The sequence below is a fragment of the Mixophyes fleayi genome, chromosome 2 (genome assembly GCF_038048845.1).
Source record: "Mixophyes fleayi isolate aMixFle1 chromosome 2, aMixFle1.hap1, whole genome shotgun sequence".
Lineage (NCBI taxonomy): Eukaryota > Metazoa > Chordata > Amphibia > Anura > Limnodynastidae > Mixophyes > Mixophyes fleayi.
The window spans coordinates 231797788-231817620 of NC_134403.1; the positions used below are offsets into that span (position 1 = coordinate 231797788).

General features: G+C 38.7%; 1 protein-coding gene across 1 annotated transcript in view; it reads left to right on the forward strand.

The window, feature by feature from the left end:
* Positions 1-19833, forward strand: part of LOC142138731 (protein phosphatase 1 regulatory subunit 12B-like) — a 233301-nt gene that overhangs the window by 157538 nt on the left and 55930 nt on the right. Inside the window, exon 4 of the mRNA XM_075195611.1 lies at positions 13319-13423. Coding sequence (XP_075051712.1) covers positions 13319-13423 — 105 coding nt within the window. The remainder of the gene's footprint in view (positions 1-13318; positions 13424-19833) is intronic.

Below are 19833 nucleotides of genomic sequence, written 5' to 3' on the forward strand. Positions count from 1 at the left end.
TTAATTGCTGGAACCACTGTTTTGGTACAATGAATGTTCCCCCTCATATTGCTTTCTCCACTATTCTCACCAATTTCATCCGCTGTCCCTGCTGGTGGGACCGCTCCCTTTCCTTGTCTGCGCTGTACTTCTAGCATTTTAACAGCATGGGCAATGGCTGAAATAGTGGGTTCATCATCTTCCTCAGAAACATTACCTTTAAACTGACTTAAAACAGGGTATAAACTGTTAGTTTCATTTTTAACATTTTTGGTATCGGCTGTACTTATACTCCCAACCGCATAGGGCGCCGGGGGTGTGCTTGCACTCACTTCTCCTCAATTCGCAACGCTTCCTTCTGGTGTGCACGCGCGCTTCACAACGCTTCCTTCCGGTGTGCACGCACTGCCTTGCCACGTGTTCCCTTCCTGTTGCCACAACTTTAAGCAGTCATCGTTTTCAATTCTCGTTTTTGTTGATTTAATCAAACGTACTTTATCTCTAACATTATTTAACACCTCTGAATCTAAACTACCAACCTTGGGAAAGGGTTTCACACAATCCTTGGTCATCTTGACCCATTTTTCACAGTACACCGTTGCGTACACACCATATTTCTTAAACATAATATACCTCGCTGAACCAATCGGCCCTTCCTTAGGTAGTACATCATTGACCATCTCTAGTGTTTGCTTAGCACCCACGTGGACACAAACTTTTCACAACACTTCGCAGCACACAACTACCACTAGAGATTTTTATTGGCCGTGGACAAATTACACAAGTTGCGTCCACTCACTTCTTCTTGACTAAATACAACTGAACAACAACACGCGATTGTCAGCGTAACCAATGAGGAAAACCTAACACAGAAACTGGGAGGACAAAAGTATCGACTTCGAAATACCCTGCCTTTCCAGCACACCTGCTGAGTATTTTACAACTGGTAGCACTGGTGTTACCCAACCTTGCCAGAGTATTTTCTCCAGCTACCCTCCCAAGTCACAATCACGGTCTCACGCTGTACCGTGTGGTCTGATCGCACCGCTTGCGATTACTATTGGGTGTGCTACGAAAACCTCTTGTTTTTGCTACCAGTATACCTGCCATGTATACCTGTCTCGTCAAACAGCAACCAATCCTCTCTATTTTATTTTAACAGTAAATCAACTTTTCACAAATATACATACACATACACCTTTTTGTTTTCAGTGCAGAAAATTAATTTTCAAGCGATTATAATGACTTTTACTGAGGTTTTAACAATTGATCATACTATAAATATAACAGGACTATATATCAAAACGACTGATTAAACACGTGGCAACACTACCAATACACATACGCAATGCAGGAAGTACACATGCGCTATGCAAAACAAATCCAATTAAAACGCACAGTGACAATAAAAAGAAATAGAGTTCTTTCTTGTCCCTAGATTCAAATCAGCGCTCTTTGGATTACACAAAAATGGACATTCGGTTTCACAACACAGAATGATAAACAGGCTTCAAACACATTGCGTTCTTACCTGTATATGACGCGTCTTCACCCTTTGCTCAGGAACCGAAATCCGTAGGCTTTGCGAATCTTCCGATAGCGTGATCTCCGCTGATGAGCCCTCAATTTGTTATGTACGTCTAGTCGCTATCCAATGATGATTGTCTACTTCAAGTTGTGTGCTTCCAAATCACAATGCGATTTAATAGCAAAAAGTAGCAGAGTAACAATTCAATAAAATAAGTACAGCCGATTACATACGCAGGCGCCCTGGATCCAGCATACAATCATTCAGTCCTGAAGTCTGTGGTCGAGAAGAGACCCTACTGGACCCAGAACTCCTGCTTATATACAGTTGAATGATACAGAAAATAATACTGATGATTTGGCATGTTTCCATAGGTTCAGGCTTCAGGGCGGTCCAGTGTAATGCAGGTCACTGGCCAGTTCAAACGATGCCCTCCAAGGATGGGGGTCAGCTCTCCAAAAGATGCATACTAATTTTCCCGCCTAAAGCTGGTTCAAACTGGTCTATTTACATTACACACAAAATACCATTCTGATCATTTATACCCTATAATCCATATCTTGCATACGCAAGGTGCGATCCTTTAGGCGATTGAACCGGACGTCTGAGGATAAATAGCGGATTAGAATGATACTAGACATGATATGTTTCCTGTATCCTGAACCTTAGATCTCACTAAAGTGTATATAACATTATAATACTTAACTATAAACTCTGCTATATTTAATTACAAATAACTATGTGTTGGAACTATATTTAATATGAACTAATTACAAGCGTATGTGTTCGTGTAAATGTGTGTATAAGTGTTCGCACGTGTTGTGGTTAATTACGCTCCTCCACGCCGTAGCATGCTATTCGCAAAATTTCAGATATAGACAATCAGATTGATAGATATTAATTTGAAATTACCATATCCATTTATTTGACTTCGACACATAGCATTGTGGAGTTTACATGCCAGCCTCCCTCCTCTGTTTCTTCCACCTGACATGCTAGAGGACTTGTGTATTAACCACCAATATGTTTGTATAGGCGGTGTGTATTGAATGCTGCTCCAGGATGGATAGCTATATTTCATATCCAGTCTGGTTTAGCATTCAATGTGCATCCTCTGAATCTCCAACCTCATTCCAGTCTCCAGTATTCAGTAGTGTTGACTCTTTTCATTCACTGATGTTCTAAACAGAGGTGTTATGTAGTGTGGAGGAGAAGATGTCCAAAATTTTGCAATAACTATAGCATCTGGTACCACATACAATATGGGATATACCTAACATGGGCTTATTGCCAAACAGCTGGTACCATATATAATGTGGGATATACCGAGCGCGGGCTTGTTTTTCCTCTGGTTTTGTTTCAAAATATTGCCTTATTGTCATAGCAGCTGTTGTTGAGTTAATTTCCAGAATAAATAAATATTGTCCAGTCTAATTGTAGATTTTGCAATAAAAAGAGATTTTACTTCATTTTTATATCTTACATAGTTACCAGCCTGCAGACCAGGATTCTTAGCAGAGTGCCTGCTCTAAATTGACTGCAGGACAATTTAAAAACTTTTACAAGTGGGTGTGTTTACAAAATGATGTCATCACAGAGGTGAATAAGGGATCTACTTTCTCAGAAGAGATATTTGCACAAGATATAGTTCCTAGCCTTTTCACAGTATTATACCAGCAATTTCTCAATATAATAATATGTATTATAACAATAATCATCATCATCATCATCATTTATTTATATAGCGCCACTAATTCCGCAGCGCTGTACAGAGAACTCATTCACATCAGTCCCTGCCCCATTGGAGCTTACAGTCTAAATTCCATATTATAGACACACACTCACAGACAGACAGACAGAGAGGGAGAGACTAGGGTCAATTTTTTTATAGCAGCCAATTAACCTACCAGTATGTTTTTGGAGTGTGGGAGAAAACCGGAGCACCCGGAGGAAACCCACGCAAACACAGGGAGAACATACAAACTCTACACAGATAAGGCCATGGTCGGGAATCGAACTCATGACTCCAGTGCTGTGAGGCAGAAGTGCTAACCACTAGGCCACTGTGCTGCTCAATATATAATATATAATAATATTGCAAATCAGGTTGCTGACAATAAATGTTATTATTATTATTATATATACAACTTCAACAGTCCACTCTCTTGTAGTACCCAATAATATAATAATTTTAAAAAGTGTATTAATAATAATAAAAAAAAATTCTTCCTTTGATTTGACCATGTAGTGCTTAACTCAATTTGTCCTAACCTAAGTATGACCCTTCCACTGTACCAGATGTTTCTACTAGTGTGTATTTTGACCATTGATTATCCTATCATTTTCCATTTTTGTTCATCTGTTCAACCAGTAAGATATGCTCAATATATCATCCCAAATCTAATCTCTAAACTAATGAATTTCTTTTAAATTTGTGGATTGAACAAAGAAATGAACTGGACTTCACTTTTTACCTTTTTAAAACCTTAACAGCATATTCAGAATCACTCTCAAAACCCCCCGTTCTGTAGTTGAAAATAGATGATGCTGGAACATATAGAAATCAATGAGGAGAAAAAGACGTGGTGGCCAGCATGTACGGCTCATTCTTCTTCGCTGATTTGTCTTTCTTGTACCAATCAATCTTTCAGTTCCTGAAACACATTCTCAAGCTGTGGAAGTATTTCTCCCTCTTCTGCTTGGTCTTTTGATGGCTTGGTGTTCCTATTACAAATGGTAGAGTGGATCCAAGTGTCTCATTTCACAACCTTCAGTAATGTGGTAGCAGTCTTCAACACCTGGTAATATCATTCCCATTGCTTTATTACATAACCAGAACACAGTAAATTTCTACTTGTAACAGTCAGTGTTTCACAAGTCTGGGGAGAGGATCTTCAAACTCCCTTTTTTTTTTTTCTTTTTCTTTTTCCAGTTGTTTGACTTATGGTAATCAAATATTTGACAGTCACTTCATTGTTACAGCTCAAAATGTCATGACATGTGGCTGTTTCCCCAAACAAAAATTGTTTTTTTTTAAAAAAAAAATGAAAGTTAGATAGAGGTCTGAAAGTGATTATGATGCTGTGCAAAACCAAAAGATAACCCTCTGGCCACATCAAGCTTGGCTCAGTCATTACTTTGCTCAATTCTAACGGCAGTACCTAATATATATATTCAATAATTGATCACAATTCCCTTGTCCTTCATTAAGCTAAGGTGCATGCTATCTTTCTTAAAACAATAAAATCAATACATTTTTCTTAAGGTAGTAAAACAATAAACTAACTTTAACCCCTTCTAAACAATCTTACTTCTATCCCTCACCTAAGTTACACTGTGCATAATATATATATATATATATATATATATATATATATATATATATATATATATATATATATATATATATATCCAGTACTATGTTATATAATGACCAGTTTAAATCCGGATGTAATCACATAATGTAAAGACATAATGATAACCTTCTGAACTAAATTGCAATAGAACATCAAGATATGACAACCTACTTAACATTTTCTAAATCTATTATACAGCAAAACATTTCCCTGATCAGGTCTACATAATTAATCCCTTTCTTTATATATATATATACCACCAGACTATAAAAATCTACTGTACTATACACAAACGTTTTCACAAATCCCACACCCTACATAAATGACGAAAAATTCTAAAAGACAGTAATCTGTGCGTGCAATATCACAAGTGACAAAGGTGCAATCAGATATCCACTCAATAATTTCTAATGCAAATATGGATTGTCCAGAATGTGTCCATGTGCATTTTGTTGACTATTGTTGACTCAAAGATATACATATAATACAATTTTGAAATTAGTTGTGGTAATAGATACATTTTTACAATTCACGGTAATCTTTGACTATAGGAGAAGAGACAAAATGTCTTCCAACTCATTCCTCTATGCAGAGATCAAACAAAAACGTCTGCCTTATTTTACTTCTGACACCAGGCTAACCTCTGGATAGTGAAACACAGATTTGAACAACTCCTAATTAGGCTATATCTTATCCCTGTCAAAAATGTCTAAGAGAATATTTTCTGTCATTGTTGTGACATCATGATGTTAATCTTTGGCATGGTAAGATGGAGTCTTGTCATTCGTCCAAAAATCGCATATTTTAGCATCTTCTTATCACAACTTTTCAAACCCCCCCTTTTTCTCCTAATATCTATTGGGGGGGAGAAAAACAAACAACCAAACAAGGATTTCTGCTGCTGACCTGTGAAAGCAAATTTATATATAATAGAGAGAAAATATGAGAATTCATAATACACGTTATTCCATTACACATTACACTAATATAATTTTTCAAGGACATGCATACTATATATATGGATTTTTCATTTAGAACATTTGATAATGACCGTTCTTCTACAATCTGTTTTATAAACAGTTTAACATTAAGCATTTTCCAATAACTCATAAATAATCCTTACGCACTAAACGCTGGCGCAACTATATTCTGTTTTAAATTTCATCATGTTGCCATATTTCTAAACAGTAATTATTATTTTTTTCTAGGTTACAATTCACATGAGTTGATTCTACATATTAGCATTTACAATATTTGTAATATTCACTATTGTAATTACTGTTATCACCTCTTTACTTGTAGCCATGCTTTGTTTATTTAACCCAGATGTCCCAGCTTCCTGATGGTCAACCATAGTTTTGGGGCTGAGCCGTGCACTGCTCCTCCCCTCTGCTCTGATTGGCCACTTTGGCTGTGGAACACAAAGGTATTGGCGGATGCATACTGTCAAAAATTTAAACACGCAATTATGTTTAAGTCACTATTTTATTTTTTGTGAACTTAAAATACAAATTTGATCTATATAAGTTTTTTTTCATTTTGTTTAAACTTTCCAGCTTGCGCTCACTTCATTTTACTGCGCTACCTTTCGCTTTGCTATCCTGCTACATGCCCCTTTGAAGTTGCCACAGATTTAAACAGTCATCATTTTCAATTCTCACTTTTGTTGATTTAATCAACCGTACCTTATCTCTAACATTATTCAACACCTCTGAATTAAAACTCCCTATTGTTTGGGAAAGGTTTCACACACTCCCGGGTCATCTTGACCCATTTGTCGCAGTATGCCGTTGCATACGCACCGTATTTATTATACATAACATACTTTGCCGAACCAACCGGCCATTCATTAGGCAGCACACAACTGGCCAAGACTTCTGGGCCCTGGAAGATTTCAACAGGTATGTCCCCTTAAAAATATCAATGCCTTTCCTAGTTTGAGTACTTTACCACTGTTAGCAACTGATATCAATCAAGAATATCAGTGGTTGCAGCGTATTTCCTCCCACATCTCCCAAGTCACAATCACGGCTGCACAAAATCAACCATGCGGTCTGATCGCACCGCTTACAGATACTAACTATCAGTAAGCTTTGTGATTACTATTGGGAATGCCGCGAAAACCTGTTATTTTCGCTTCGAGTATACCTGCTATGTATACTCTGTGGTGTCTCTTTATCCCCTGCTCTTTGATAGAACAGAACACCACTCACAAAAAGGTTTCTTTATATCCTGTTCACACTTAGAACCTTTGTTGTCAGGTCTGCTTTTTACCGTGCCTCGTCAGACACACTTGAACCAAAGCGCTATCAATTTTCAACAGTTCCACGCTGCCCTCCCAATACTCAATCACGACCTTACCATGCGGTCAAATCGCACCGCTCAAACTAGTTATCAGTAAACATCGTGATTAGTATTAGGCGCACGTGCAAAAACCTATATTCCGTTACCAGTATACTTTTGTCTTTATGCATAACATTCACATACACACACACAACCTTTTGTTTTCTGTACAGAAAATAGATTTCCCAAACAATGGTAATATTTTTTTTCAGAGGCTTTAACAAGTGATTATACTATACATATATAATAGCTATCAAAACGATTGTTTAAATACGTGGCAATACAGGAACACAATATGTGTTTGCTAAGCAAACAAACCAATGCTGGTTATAACAATCGCATTAGGACTATTTATACCAATATTACCGCTGTCCCTTTAGCACCAGCACCTCTGATAGACTCTCAAAGCAGGAATTCGGTTTATCAACACAAGATTTAATAACAGTATAGAACGATATTTTCTTACCTCATCCACTCTCTGTGAATAAATCGAATTCCCCAGGTCCCCACAGTAGGGGAGGTTTAAAATAAATTTCACTCAACCATATAGATCAAACCCCAGTTGAGTTGTTAGAGTGCCCCTATTGACCACAGAATGTTATTACAACATGATTAATTTGAATTCTTAACTCCCAATTTAATTATAAACCAAAGGTTCTGTCATTATCAAACATTTATAATTATTTAATATTTTCATAAGCAGCTTCATTCTAAAACATATCGGGAACTTACTCAGGGGAAAGGAGAGAGAACAGAAGAAAACAAATAAAAATCAACATAATTTTGACATTTCCTGTGATTTCCAACTGATATGCACCATCATACTATACCTGTTTTTTTTACAAACTACCAAATTTCATAAAATAGCAATATATATATATATATATATATATATATATATATATATATATATAATCTAATATATAAAAGAGAAAATATGTCCTTCTGTCCTTCTGTCTTTCTATACAAATCCACATTTTTCAAGCGAAGATCATGAAATTTTGCATACGAGTGTATTAAAACATGACGGAGGCAACTAAAATAATTTAAAATTGAACTTCATTACGGGGTGGGCACTCCTAAGGGTGAGGGCGGCGAGGGGGGTAACAACTAAAAATCATCTAAAACGACCATAACTCTGGAATGTCTGGAACAATGTCTTGGAAGAAGTTCCAAAAAAAAGGGGAAATATATTTTTTCTGGATGCACCCGGAGGAACAGGTAAGACGTTTCTCATCAAGTTGTTACTTGCTAAAATTCGAGTACATTCCAAGATAGCTATTGCTGTGGCCTCTTCTGGAATTGCTGCAACTTTGCTCCCTGGTGGAAGAACAGCACATTCAGCTTTCAAGTTACCGCTTAATCTGGCCCGAAGTGAAACTCCCGTCTGCAATATCACTAAACAAACAGAAAAAGCTCAAATTCTGCAGCAATGTCAGGTCATTGTATGGGATGAATGCACCATGTCACACAAAAATGCTTTACAGGCTCTCAATCAAACACTTCAATTTTTAAGACGCAATGATTTACTAATGGGTGGAGTCACTGTTGTATTGGCTGGAGATTTTCCACAAACATTGCCGGTCATTCAAAAAAGAACAATGGCGGATGAAATTAATGCATGCCTTAAATCATCACATCTTTGCAGGCATGTTCGCACTTTGCGACTAACCACAAATATGAGAGTTTCTCTGCATGGCAACACAATGGACGGTCAGTTTGCTGCTCATTTGTTAAATATTGGAAATGGTTTAATACCGCTTCATTCAGTAACTGGTCTCTTCAAACTCAGAGAAACACTTTGTAACACAGTTGTGCCTTAAAATTCTTTAAATCCCAGGCAACGCCGGGTATTCTGCTAGTATATATATATATATATATATATATATATATATATATATATATATATATATTCAATTAGTCTTTTCCTTTTACTCATTAACACACTTACCCATGTGCTTTGTTCAGGTAATAGTTCTATCAATATCTCTTTAAAATCACACTAGTATGCTGCATTCATACATCTCATATATTCATATGTATCAGGCATATCACAAATTCTGTATCTCTGCACAATTTGTTATTTCTTAAATCTATGTGCCTAAACCTTAAAATTAACTAGATCAACAAGAATGATTTCTGAAAAAAAATTATAAATATCCACTAATACATATCCACTTATTTCTAGCAAATGTACTTATATCAGTGGTTATTTAAATTTGACTAAAATATAAATATAAATTCTATTGATACAGAAAGATGTCCAAATTCAGTATACAGTATACTTTTATCAATTAATTTCCTAGTAATATTCAAGCAAAGCATTTTTTTTAAAGTAATAGTCCTTAAATCCTGTAGGTGTATCCTAAATGAATTGAGAAAAAAACATTAATAAAATATAATCAGTATTTTATAACAATTTGAACGATATGTTTGAACTAGATTAAATTACTTGATTTAAAAAAAAACAAATAACTTTGGTTGTCTCCTGTAAAAAGAAATTAACATTTGGCCTTGGATTCCACCCTGTTTGGCTCTCCTGGGAACAAAGAATGAATAGGTTAATGTTAATTAAGTTAGCAAAGAAAAACAAAATATACCTTGTAACTTAATCTATATGCACATCCTTTTGTAAGCATCCACAAACATATGTTAAATACTTAGGTGTGGAAGGAAATGTTACCATGAGAAAATGCACTTAATTAACATCGAAATAGACAGTAGACTAAAATCTTAATAATAAAATAAGTTCTAAGTAAAACAATTTAAAATCTTGGAAAATGATTTTATCAGATATGTTAGTAAAAACTTGTTCATTTAAGACTAAACATGACTTCATAATATCATTCTCTTACTGTATATCTATATCTATTATTTCACACTTGCATACATGTGACTATTTGTTCATTCCTTGGATATAATCTACAAAAATCTTTATATAATTGTTCATTAATATTTTAGTATCTTTCTAAACGTATTTATATTTATAGTCACTAGTATGCTTGCAAAATCATAGTTATACAACTTACAACACAAATCTATGAAGAGATATTGTAATTACTTAAAGTGTATTTAATAGACTAATTAGCTGGAATCCTTGGCCTCTTGTAACAACAAAAGAATACGTTTTTAGTTATACAAGAGTTTTTCTAATCAAATGTTAAACAGATGCAGTATTCAAGCTATCTGTTCATTCATAAACATTCCATTGTGAGTTTCTGAAACCCCCCTCAGGAATAGTCTGGCCCTATTCAATGGTCTGCAGTATCTGTTTATACAGTAAACATATCCTTTTATGAAGAACAATGTTATTGAATACTAGGAACAAAGATATGCAGATTACTCATTTAAGATTCCAGGTAATCACAACTGCCTGTTCAAAATTTTAAATGAACAATACAAGTTTTAAACTGCCAATTTACATTGTACTGACCCTGCACAGACAACATAATTCTCTTTCTAAGTTTTTTAATTTTTTTAATTTTCTTTTTTTAGATTTTAAACACAGGTCTGCAAAGTTCTCCTGTAAGCCTGCTAACTATGAGTTCATTTTTAGACTTCTTTGAAACTAGACACAGAAAAAAAACGTTTTAAATTACTTAGTTTCTTAATCTATTACAAATCTCCTAATTAACTACAATTTTGAATTTTTCAATGCTGTCACAACTCTACCTCACATTTCTATAAAATACTTTACAATATGTATATATATATATATATATATATATATATATATATATATATATATATATTTATCAAACATGTCAACAAAAGGAATCATTTTTCATATACTATACAATATATTATTGCATGAACACCATGCTTGAATTTAAAATGGCCGACACATGCGTCATTTTACACAGCAGTCATTTTAGGATTCCCAAGAATTTCAACTTATAGTAATGAACTTATTAAAAATACAGTGCTATTTTAAGCTGATACTATTGGCATGATGCAACAATATACACATTACTTTCAAATTTACAGAGGCCTGAAAATATACATTAAATCAAATAGTACAGTTTTCTCAATTGGCATGCTTAAATAAGATACCTATTTTTTTATATTTATATAACCAACTTAATATTAGATTTGCGACAGCATGAGAAAATTCATATAAAACTACATTTAAACTTACATTTTTACAGCAAAATCTACATTTGAAATAGCTATTTCAGGACAAAAGTTTACCTTCAGTGTCCCAGAATTAATTTTAGCAACTTTCAACTAATGGACAAGCCTTCAGCTCTTCCATAAATAAAACAATATCTTACCATTTTCCTTATTCCACTCTCTTGTTGATAAGCTAAGGTTTGTCCATAGCAGAAAGATTGAAAAATCCTTTAGAAGCTCCAATCTTGTTGAGTTAATTTCCAGAATAAATAAATATTGTCCAGTTTAATTGTAGATTTTGCAATAAAAAGAGATTTTACTTCACTTTTAGATCTTACATAGTTACCAGCCTGCAGACCAGGATTCTTAGCAAAGTGCCTGCTCTAAATTGACTGCAGGTTAATTTAAAAACTTTTACAAGTGGGTGTGTTTACAAAATGATGTCATCACAGAGGTCAATGGCTTACAATGAATCACGGATCTACTTTCTCAGAAGAGACATTTGCACAAGATATAGTTCCTAGCCTTTTCACAGTATTATACCAGCAATTCCTCAATATAATAATATGTATTATAACAATAATATATAATAATATTGCAAATCAGGTTGCTGACAATAAATGTTATTACTATTATTATATATACAACTTCAACACTGTCCATCAAGCCTGTTTAAGGCATATTTGGGTGTGGCTCACAAGCCAGCCCTTGCTAGATGTAAACTCCTATACCTGGGAGGTAAGTGCATCTGATTTTAACTGCATTTTAATGGTGTTTAAAGCATATAGGTCAGTGTAGGACCTGTATATAATGAGGTGCCGTTGACGCTGGGATGTAGGCCTAAATGTTTTGATCAAACTATGAACTAACACCTCATGTTTTCATTTTGCTAGACACACACAGATCTGCAGTGTAAAGAATAAGCGCTGACAACTGTCTTTTTGTTTTGTATACATATATGGGCATTTATATTGCCATGCAGTTGGTACCACATACAATATGGGATATACCGAGCGCAGGCTTATTGCCAAGCAGCTGGCACCATATATAATGTGGGATATACCGAGCGCGGGCTTGTTTTAAAATATTGCCTTATTGTCATAGCAGCTGTCCATAAAGCCTATTTAAGGCACATTTGGGTGTGGCTCACAAGCCAGCCCTTGCTAGATGTAAACCCCTATACCTGGAAGGTGAGTGCATCTTATTTTAACTGCGTTTTAATGGTGTTTAAAGCATATAGGTCAGTGTAGGACCTGCATATAATGAGGTGCCCTTGACGCTGAGATGCAGGCTTAAATGTTTTAAACAAAATATGAACTAATACCTCGTTTTCATTTTGCTAGACACACACAGATCTGCAGTGTAAAGGATAAGCGCTGACAACTGTCTTTTTGTTTTGTATACATATATGGGCATTTATATTGCCACACAGCACAGGCTTATTGCCAAGCAGCCGGTACCATGTATAATGTGGGATATACCGACCCCTGGCTTGTTTTTCTCTGTTTTAATAACTATAGTGATTCTCTAAAATACGGCTATGATCCTTTTGAAACGGAAAGCTGTTTAGACATTCAACATGTTGCTTGCTCAGGCCATAAAAAATGCTACCTAAGTTTGGGTGCCAAATTCAGTAAACCGTTACAAAAACAACTGCCGACTAATGATGATACAGGTATATCCGGAGCCTGGATTTATAAAAAATACGCACTCTGGGAAAATCAGCACACATGAAAATGCTGTTTTAACCCACTCAGTGGTGTCATTGTAGAGTATGTCCCTGGTCCTCAGCTTAAAGAGGGTCACAGGTGTACAAAGTAGATATGTGACGACAATTAAGAAGAACATAGTTCACATGCCGAAAGTGATTGAGTATACTAGCTTGTCCGTTTCTTGAGCCCAAAGATAGTCCAATTGCCAGATTAACTAAATTGCATACATACAATGTACACCTTTTGTTCACTGTGTGCTTTATATGTTTACTCTGTTTCTTTACTAGCTGTATGAGAGTGCCTTCAATGAAAATGAGAAGCTCAAAAGCAACCTTCGAGAAGCCCAATTGGAGCTTGCAGATATTAAGGCCAAGCTGGAAAGGGTTGTGAAGGTAAAGTAGACACACTTTTTATAATATAAGGCAAATACATCCCCATCCCATGCAGGGTTACCTGCTTTGAAGAGGTATGTGCATATTGTCCCAATCCAAAACTAAAAAATGTTTGGCGGTATACATTGAACAGGACACCTTGAACGGAATACTGTGTGCAACATGCATAGATCTGAGAAAGTGCACTTCAAAACTGGGGATACACAAACATCAATGAACTGAAAACAATTGCTGTAGACTACTTTTATTTATTTTATATATGGGTTACGGGTGAGACTTGAGCCATGAAGCTCTATTTTGGGTTTGGGAGAAAGTGTGCTTATAGGGGCATTATAATAGCCATGAGTTATTTTTGCAATTATTTTATATTCTTATCATTTTTATGTTATAATGGGGTGTAGAAAATGAAAATATTGTAAGCAATGACACAAAATAAATACATATATAATACATCCACAGCCTTAATGTTAATCTCATGCAGAATGACCTATTACATTTCTGCCAAAGTATTAGCTTACTAATCATATTAGATATGTGTTGGTCATTGTTGTATTTTACTTAACCATGTATGGACGCATATTTGAAAGTATCCAATATAGTAGACAGAAACCAATAGAGATGAGAACATCTCCTGAGATTTGGTTTGAACCATTAATTTGTACGGGCTGGACGCATCCTACAGCCCTGCATCTGTAGCATATTCCTATAGGAATCCCTTTTTTCTTTTGTTTGATTGATACTATTATTGTATTCTGGAGTGTACCAGCTATAGGTGAATTCAAGAATGTGAGAGTCATCATATGTAATTGTGACTGGATCACTGATAGATAACTTCTAGTATAAATTAATTTAAAGGAAATAGCATAGGGCGCTTATTTATATAATTGCACATGCACTTATTTTTGATATTGTGTATATTTTGGTAAGGGAAATCTTTAATTTATGAGACCAAGGGGAGAAAATTAGTTTTTTCTGTTTTAACCTTTCTAGAGGAAATGGCTTATTTCTGATGTATATGTTTGATACAATAAGCCTTTGTTTTGAAAGTCTTTTGTATTTCTTGTTGTAAGGAAATGTCTTATTTGGGGTTTACAACTTTTTCCTGAAGAATTATTTTCTTTGGAAGAAATGTGTATTCTGTAACTGTTGAAAGAAAGGACTCATGCTAATCTCATGCTAATTAGACCTTTTGATGTGTGAGGGTCATAGGAAGATGTAATTAGACTTGCTGTCCACTGTAAGATGCAGGATATCACAGCACGGTTCTCAGATATCACAGATAAGCGTAAATAATATTAGCTTTGCAATGCATGTAAAGTCATGTTTGTGTAAACACATTGCATCCTGATTCTAAAAATAGCCTGTGTCCAAATCAGTATAAAAAGCACTGTCTTGTACACTGAAATGTTCTTCTTGTTTCATCTGACCTGATCACTGGTACTTTTAACCAGTGAAGAGCAAATAAACATCACTTGCTTGAAAGACCTGCTTGAAAATATCTTCCATGCTGAAAATCCTGTGACCTACAGATTAGACCCAAAATCTAATCCATTCCCAACTGTTTCTGAGGTTTGGACCCAGCTTTTCCAGTACCACTGCTCTACCTGCTACCCTGCAGCTCTGGCCAGTGTGATAGGCCAGGGGGGATCCATTCACAGCAACCCTGATCCACAGTAAGAGGTCAGGAGTACCAGCCCAGGTACACCAGTAAAGGGGTACACTCGCAGTGTCAGTTACCCAGGAGAAACCCGATACTGGAAGCCGGTAAGGAGTCCGGTGTTAGCAGCATTTGTAAGCCCTTCCTACTGCAGCAAGAGGGCACATTTGGGATAACAAAAGGGAAACGGTGGCAATTTAAGCTCTGCCGGTTCCCAGCAGAAACAGACAGGTTGGCATAGGCATTCCATCCTGTCACAGATCACTAGTGGCAAGCGGCGGGATAACCCCAGGCAGCTTTTCGTGCACCAGTGAGGAGAGCCAAAAACAAAAAAGCTAGAAATTCCTTACACAACGACAATGAGTGAAATGAAAAAGGCGCTGAGAGCCTGGGATGCGCAGTAAGGGTCAGCAGTTGAGGAAGCTGATAGTGACCTGGAGGATACATTAACTTCACACTTAGAGGTACCTCCCGTAACATCCTAGAACACAGCACCTGTTTCCAGCAACAGTCCCCTCCCATAGAGTGAACCAGTGATGCAAGTTCAACAGCGTGATGAGGGTAACTTTTCTGTACTAATGCAGCAGCTGAGTTCCCTGGGAGACAAAACAACTGAGGGGGTCATCCAGTTGTGGGGCAATCGGTGGGCACCGCCTCCTGCAGCAGCCTGTGAATCGTCATCTGCTGCACCCAGATTGGGATCTCTTCACTTTACAAAATTTGATGACACTGTTGGGGATATTGATGAACATTTGCAGGTGTTTGAAATGTCTTGTAGCCTCCATGACTTGCCCAAACAGGAGTGGGTAAAGTATCTGGTTCCCAAGCTACAAGGTCGTGCAGTGGAAGCTTATCGCGGAGTGGCCCCAGAGGACTGTGCAGACTACGACGTGGTAAAACGGGCCCTCCTTAAGTGCTATGTTATTACCCCAGTGACTTAGCCGACAGAAGTTTCAGGACTTGGCTAAAAGCACCCATATCAGCTATGAGGAATTTGCCAATCAGTTGTGGCAGTTGGCAATAAGATGGATTAATGGATTTCATGCAGATTCCTTGGAAGAATTAGTGGACTTAATTTGCAGAAAGCACCGGAGGTGAAGGAGTGGGTAATGGACCGATCACCAGCAACCCTGGAAAAAGCGCCCCAGTTGACGGATCAGTATGTGGCAGTGAGGCCACACTGGCAGAAGCGCCAGGTTAACAGCAAATCCCAAAAGACTGTACAATCAGGGGGACACCCCTCTTCTACTCACCCTCAAAAGCAAGTACCTAACCCTTCGGGTACAATTCGCCAGCCACCGTCCCGCCCTGCCCTGTCCCTGTAAATTATCAGAGACAATCGGAGCACAGGATGAAGAGGAAGTGCTACAGCTGCGGGAAAACCAGTCATTTAAGGATGGAATGTCCCACATCCCCAGCACCCCAGAATCATGCCCCTAATCCGAGTCCTTGGGTCCGGCTGACTTTCTTGGCGAAGGTGAGCCATTAGAGACTTTTTCCACCCATGCCAGCCCAATAGAGTGTGGCGTGTCTGAAGGAGACTCAGTGGAGAGAGTTAGCTGTGTGTCCAAAAGACCCTCCAAAAACATGTGGAGGAACCTGCAGCCGGTCCAAGTGGGACCCCTGCAGGGTGAAGTACTGAGAGACTTAGGAACCTCAATTACTGTTGTGAGTCCCCATCTTATTGATCCTGCTGCAGTATTGCAGGATCGCACTGCCAAAGATATCATGGCAGATGGACTGGAGAAAGAAGTGCCTGTAGCAAGCGTGTATCTGGACTAGGGAGATGGCCAGGAGTTGCAGTTATGGATGGCCTCCCAACTGATGTGATTTTGAGCAACGATGTTACAACTCTATTACACGGAGCCAAGCTGCTAAACTACAGTCTTCAGGAGCTACACCTGCACAACCCAGCCCAGAGGAAAAGACCACAGCTGCTAGAGAACAGCCATTATCAGCAACCACAGTTTCAGCCAGCCCAGAGGAAAAGACCAGATCTGCTATTTCTTCAGGAAAAAGCCAGCCCTTTGCCTCTGGACAGACTACGTCCCATAGCAATGCAGAGTATTTTGTCTCTTGCCAACCTGATCTTGTGGGGGTACCCGGTGATGCTTCTGTCCCTAGCAGTATGCCAGCTCCAGCGGTGAGTATAGCTAACCACAGTGACCTCCCTTTGACTGACCCCACTTTGACTGACCCTAGTCACTCCAACCAAGACCCCCCTGCAGCATATCCTGACTTAGAAGATAGTGAGGGCCTCAGGGAAGAGTTCAGGGCAGTAAAGCTCTCTGATCCCTCACTGGAAAGCATGAGGCGCCAGGCTGGCAGCAACCTTCCAGCGATGGAGGTGGGGAGTGCGACCTGGCTTAAAGGGTTGTTGTACCGTGTACCTAGCAAGGAAGATGGCGATAGACAGTTCTGGGAACAAGTTCAACTGGTGATACCTCTAGGCTTTCGTGTGCAACTAATGTCAGTTGCCCATGAAATCACTATGACGGGACACCAGGGCAGAATCCGAACACTGAAGCGCCTGACACAGAACTTTTTCTAGCCTGGAATGTCGCATGACGTCCAGGCCTACTGTAAGTCCTGTGATGTGTGTTAGCGTCTTGGGCGCCCCAGTGCTCATGCTCCCCTCAGGTCCTTGCCAATAATTGGGGAACCTTTTCAGCAAGTGACTGTGGACATATTAGGTCCCCTGCCTGTGCCCAGTAGATTGGGGAAGAGATACATCCTCACCCTGGTGGACTACGCTACCCGGTATCCAGAGGCTGTAGCTCTGTCCTCCATAACTGCGGAAAAGGTAGTGGAGGTGCTGCTAGGAGTATTTAGCAGAGTAGGGTTCCCTAGTGAGATCCTAACCGATCAAGGGACACAGGTAGAGTGTCTCTGGGCAAAGTGCGGAGTGCAGCAAATCCGTACTGCCCCCTACCATCCCAGACTAACGGACTGTGCGAGTGGTTGAATGGCACACTGAAACACATGCTACGGGCATTTGTAACTTCAAAGGGGTAGGACTGAGAGACCGGTAGACTCCTGCTGCACCTCCTGTTTAATTATTAGGAGGTGCTGCAGGAGTCTACCGGTTTCTCCCCCTTTGAACTACTATATGGCTGCAGAGTCCGTGGGCCTCTTGACCTGTTACGGGAGCTACCCACCCAGGATGTCTCTGTGGTGGAGTGTGTGTTGAAGCTCAGAGATTGGTTAGAGAATCACATGGGGCTAGCGCAGGCTAACCTAGCGGAGGCGCAGGCGAAACAGAAGACATGGTATGATCAGGGTGCACATGCCAGAGTGTTTGAAGTAGGGCAGAAGGTCCTTGTTCTGATGCCCACATGATGTCATTTGATAGCAATGGTAGGCGGCAGCAGACCTACCACGTAAATATGTTGAAGGCATACCACGAGCATGTGAAGTCGGTCGCAGCAATTTGCTGCTTACCGACTGAGGAACCAGGAAGTGACCCACTACCTGACCTCCTTGCGGATGCCAGAGAGGAAGGTGGTCTAGAGGAAGTAGGTTGGGATGAGCAGTTTAGTGCCCACAATAGGGAGCAGCTTGAGGCAGTGCCACTCAGTTCAGTAGGAGGCCCGGTTGGACTATCTTGGTGATGCACCATGTGGACACTGGTGAGCATTGGCCAGTTAGGCAACCCGCATATCGGGTCTCACCAGAGGCCAAGGAAAGTATATACAAGGAGGTACAGGAAATGTTTGAGCTAGGGGTGATCCAGCCAGCGCATAGTCCGTGGAAAATCTGTGACAGGATTGACCACCTATGTCACCCTGTCTGTTGCTGCTGGGAACCGACTGGGCTTACTTTGCCACCGTTCCCTTTTGTTATCCCAAACGCGCCCTCTTGCCGCAGTAGGAGGGGCTTACAAATGCTACCACCACTGGACTCCTTACCGGCATCAGGTGCCAGGTTTCTTTTGGGTAACTGACGCTGCGAGTTACTGGTGTACCTGGGCTGGTACTCCTGACCTCTTACTGTGGATCAGGGTTGCTGTGGATGAATCACACTGACCAGAGCTGCAGGGTAGCAGGTAGAGCGGTGGTACTGGAAAGCTGGGTCCAAACCTCAGAAACAGCCGGGAACGGATTAGATTTTGGGTCTTATCTGTAGGTCACAGGATTTTCAGCATGGAAGATATTTTCAAGCAGGTCTTTGAAGCAAGTGATGTTTATTTGCTCTTCACTGGTTAAAGGTACCAGTGATCAGGTCAGATGAAACAAGACTAACATTTCAGTGTACAAGATAGAGCTTTTTGTACTGATTTGGACACAGGCTATTTTTAGAATCAGGATGCAATTTGTTTACACAAACATGAATTTACATGCATTGCAAAGCTAACAATATTTACGCTTATCTGTGATATCTTAAAACCTTGCTGTGATATCCTGCATCTTACAGTGGACAGCAAGTCTAATTACATCTTCCTATAACCCTCACACACCAAAAGGTCTATTTAGCATGAGATTAGCATGAGTCTTTTCTTCCAATAGTTGCAGAATACACATTTCTTCCAAAGAAAAGAATTCCCCAGGAAAAGTTGTAAACCCCAGACAAGATATTTCCTTACACCAACATATACAAAAGGTTTTCAAAACAAACTCTAGAAAGGTTAAAACAGAAAAAACTAATTTTCTCCCCCTGGTCTCAGAAATTAAAGATTTCCCTTACCAAAATATACACAATATCAAAAATAAGTGCATGTGCAATTATATAAATAAGCGCCCCGCGCTATTTCCTT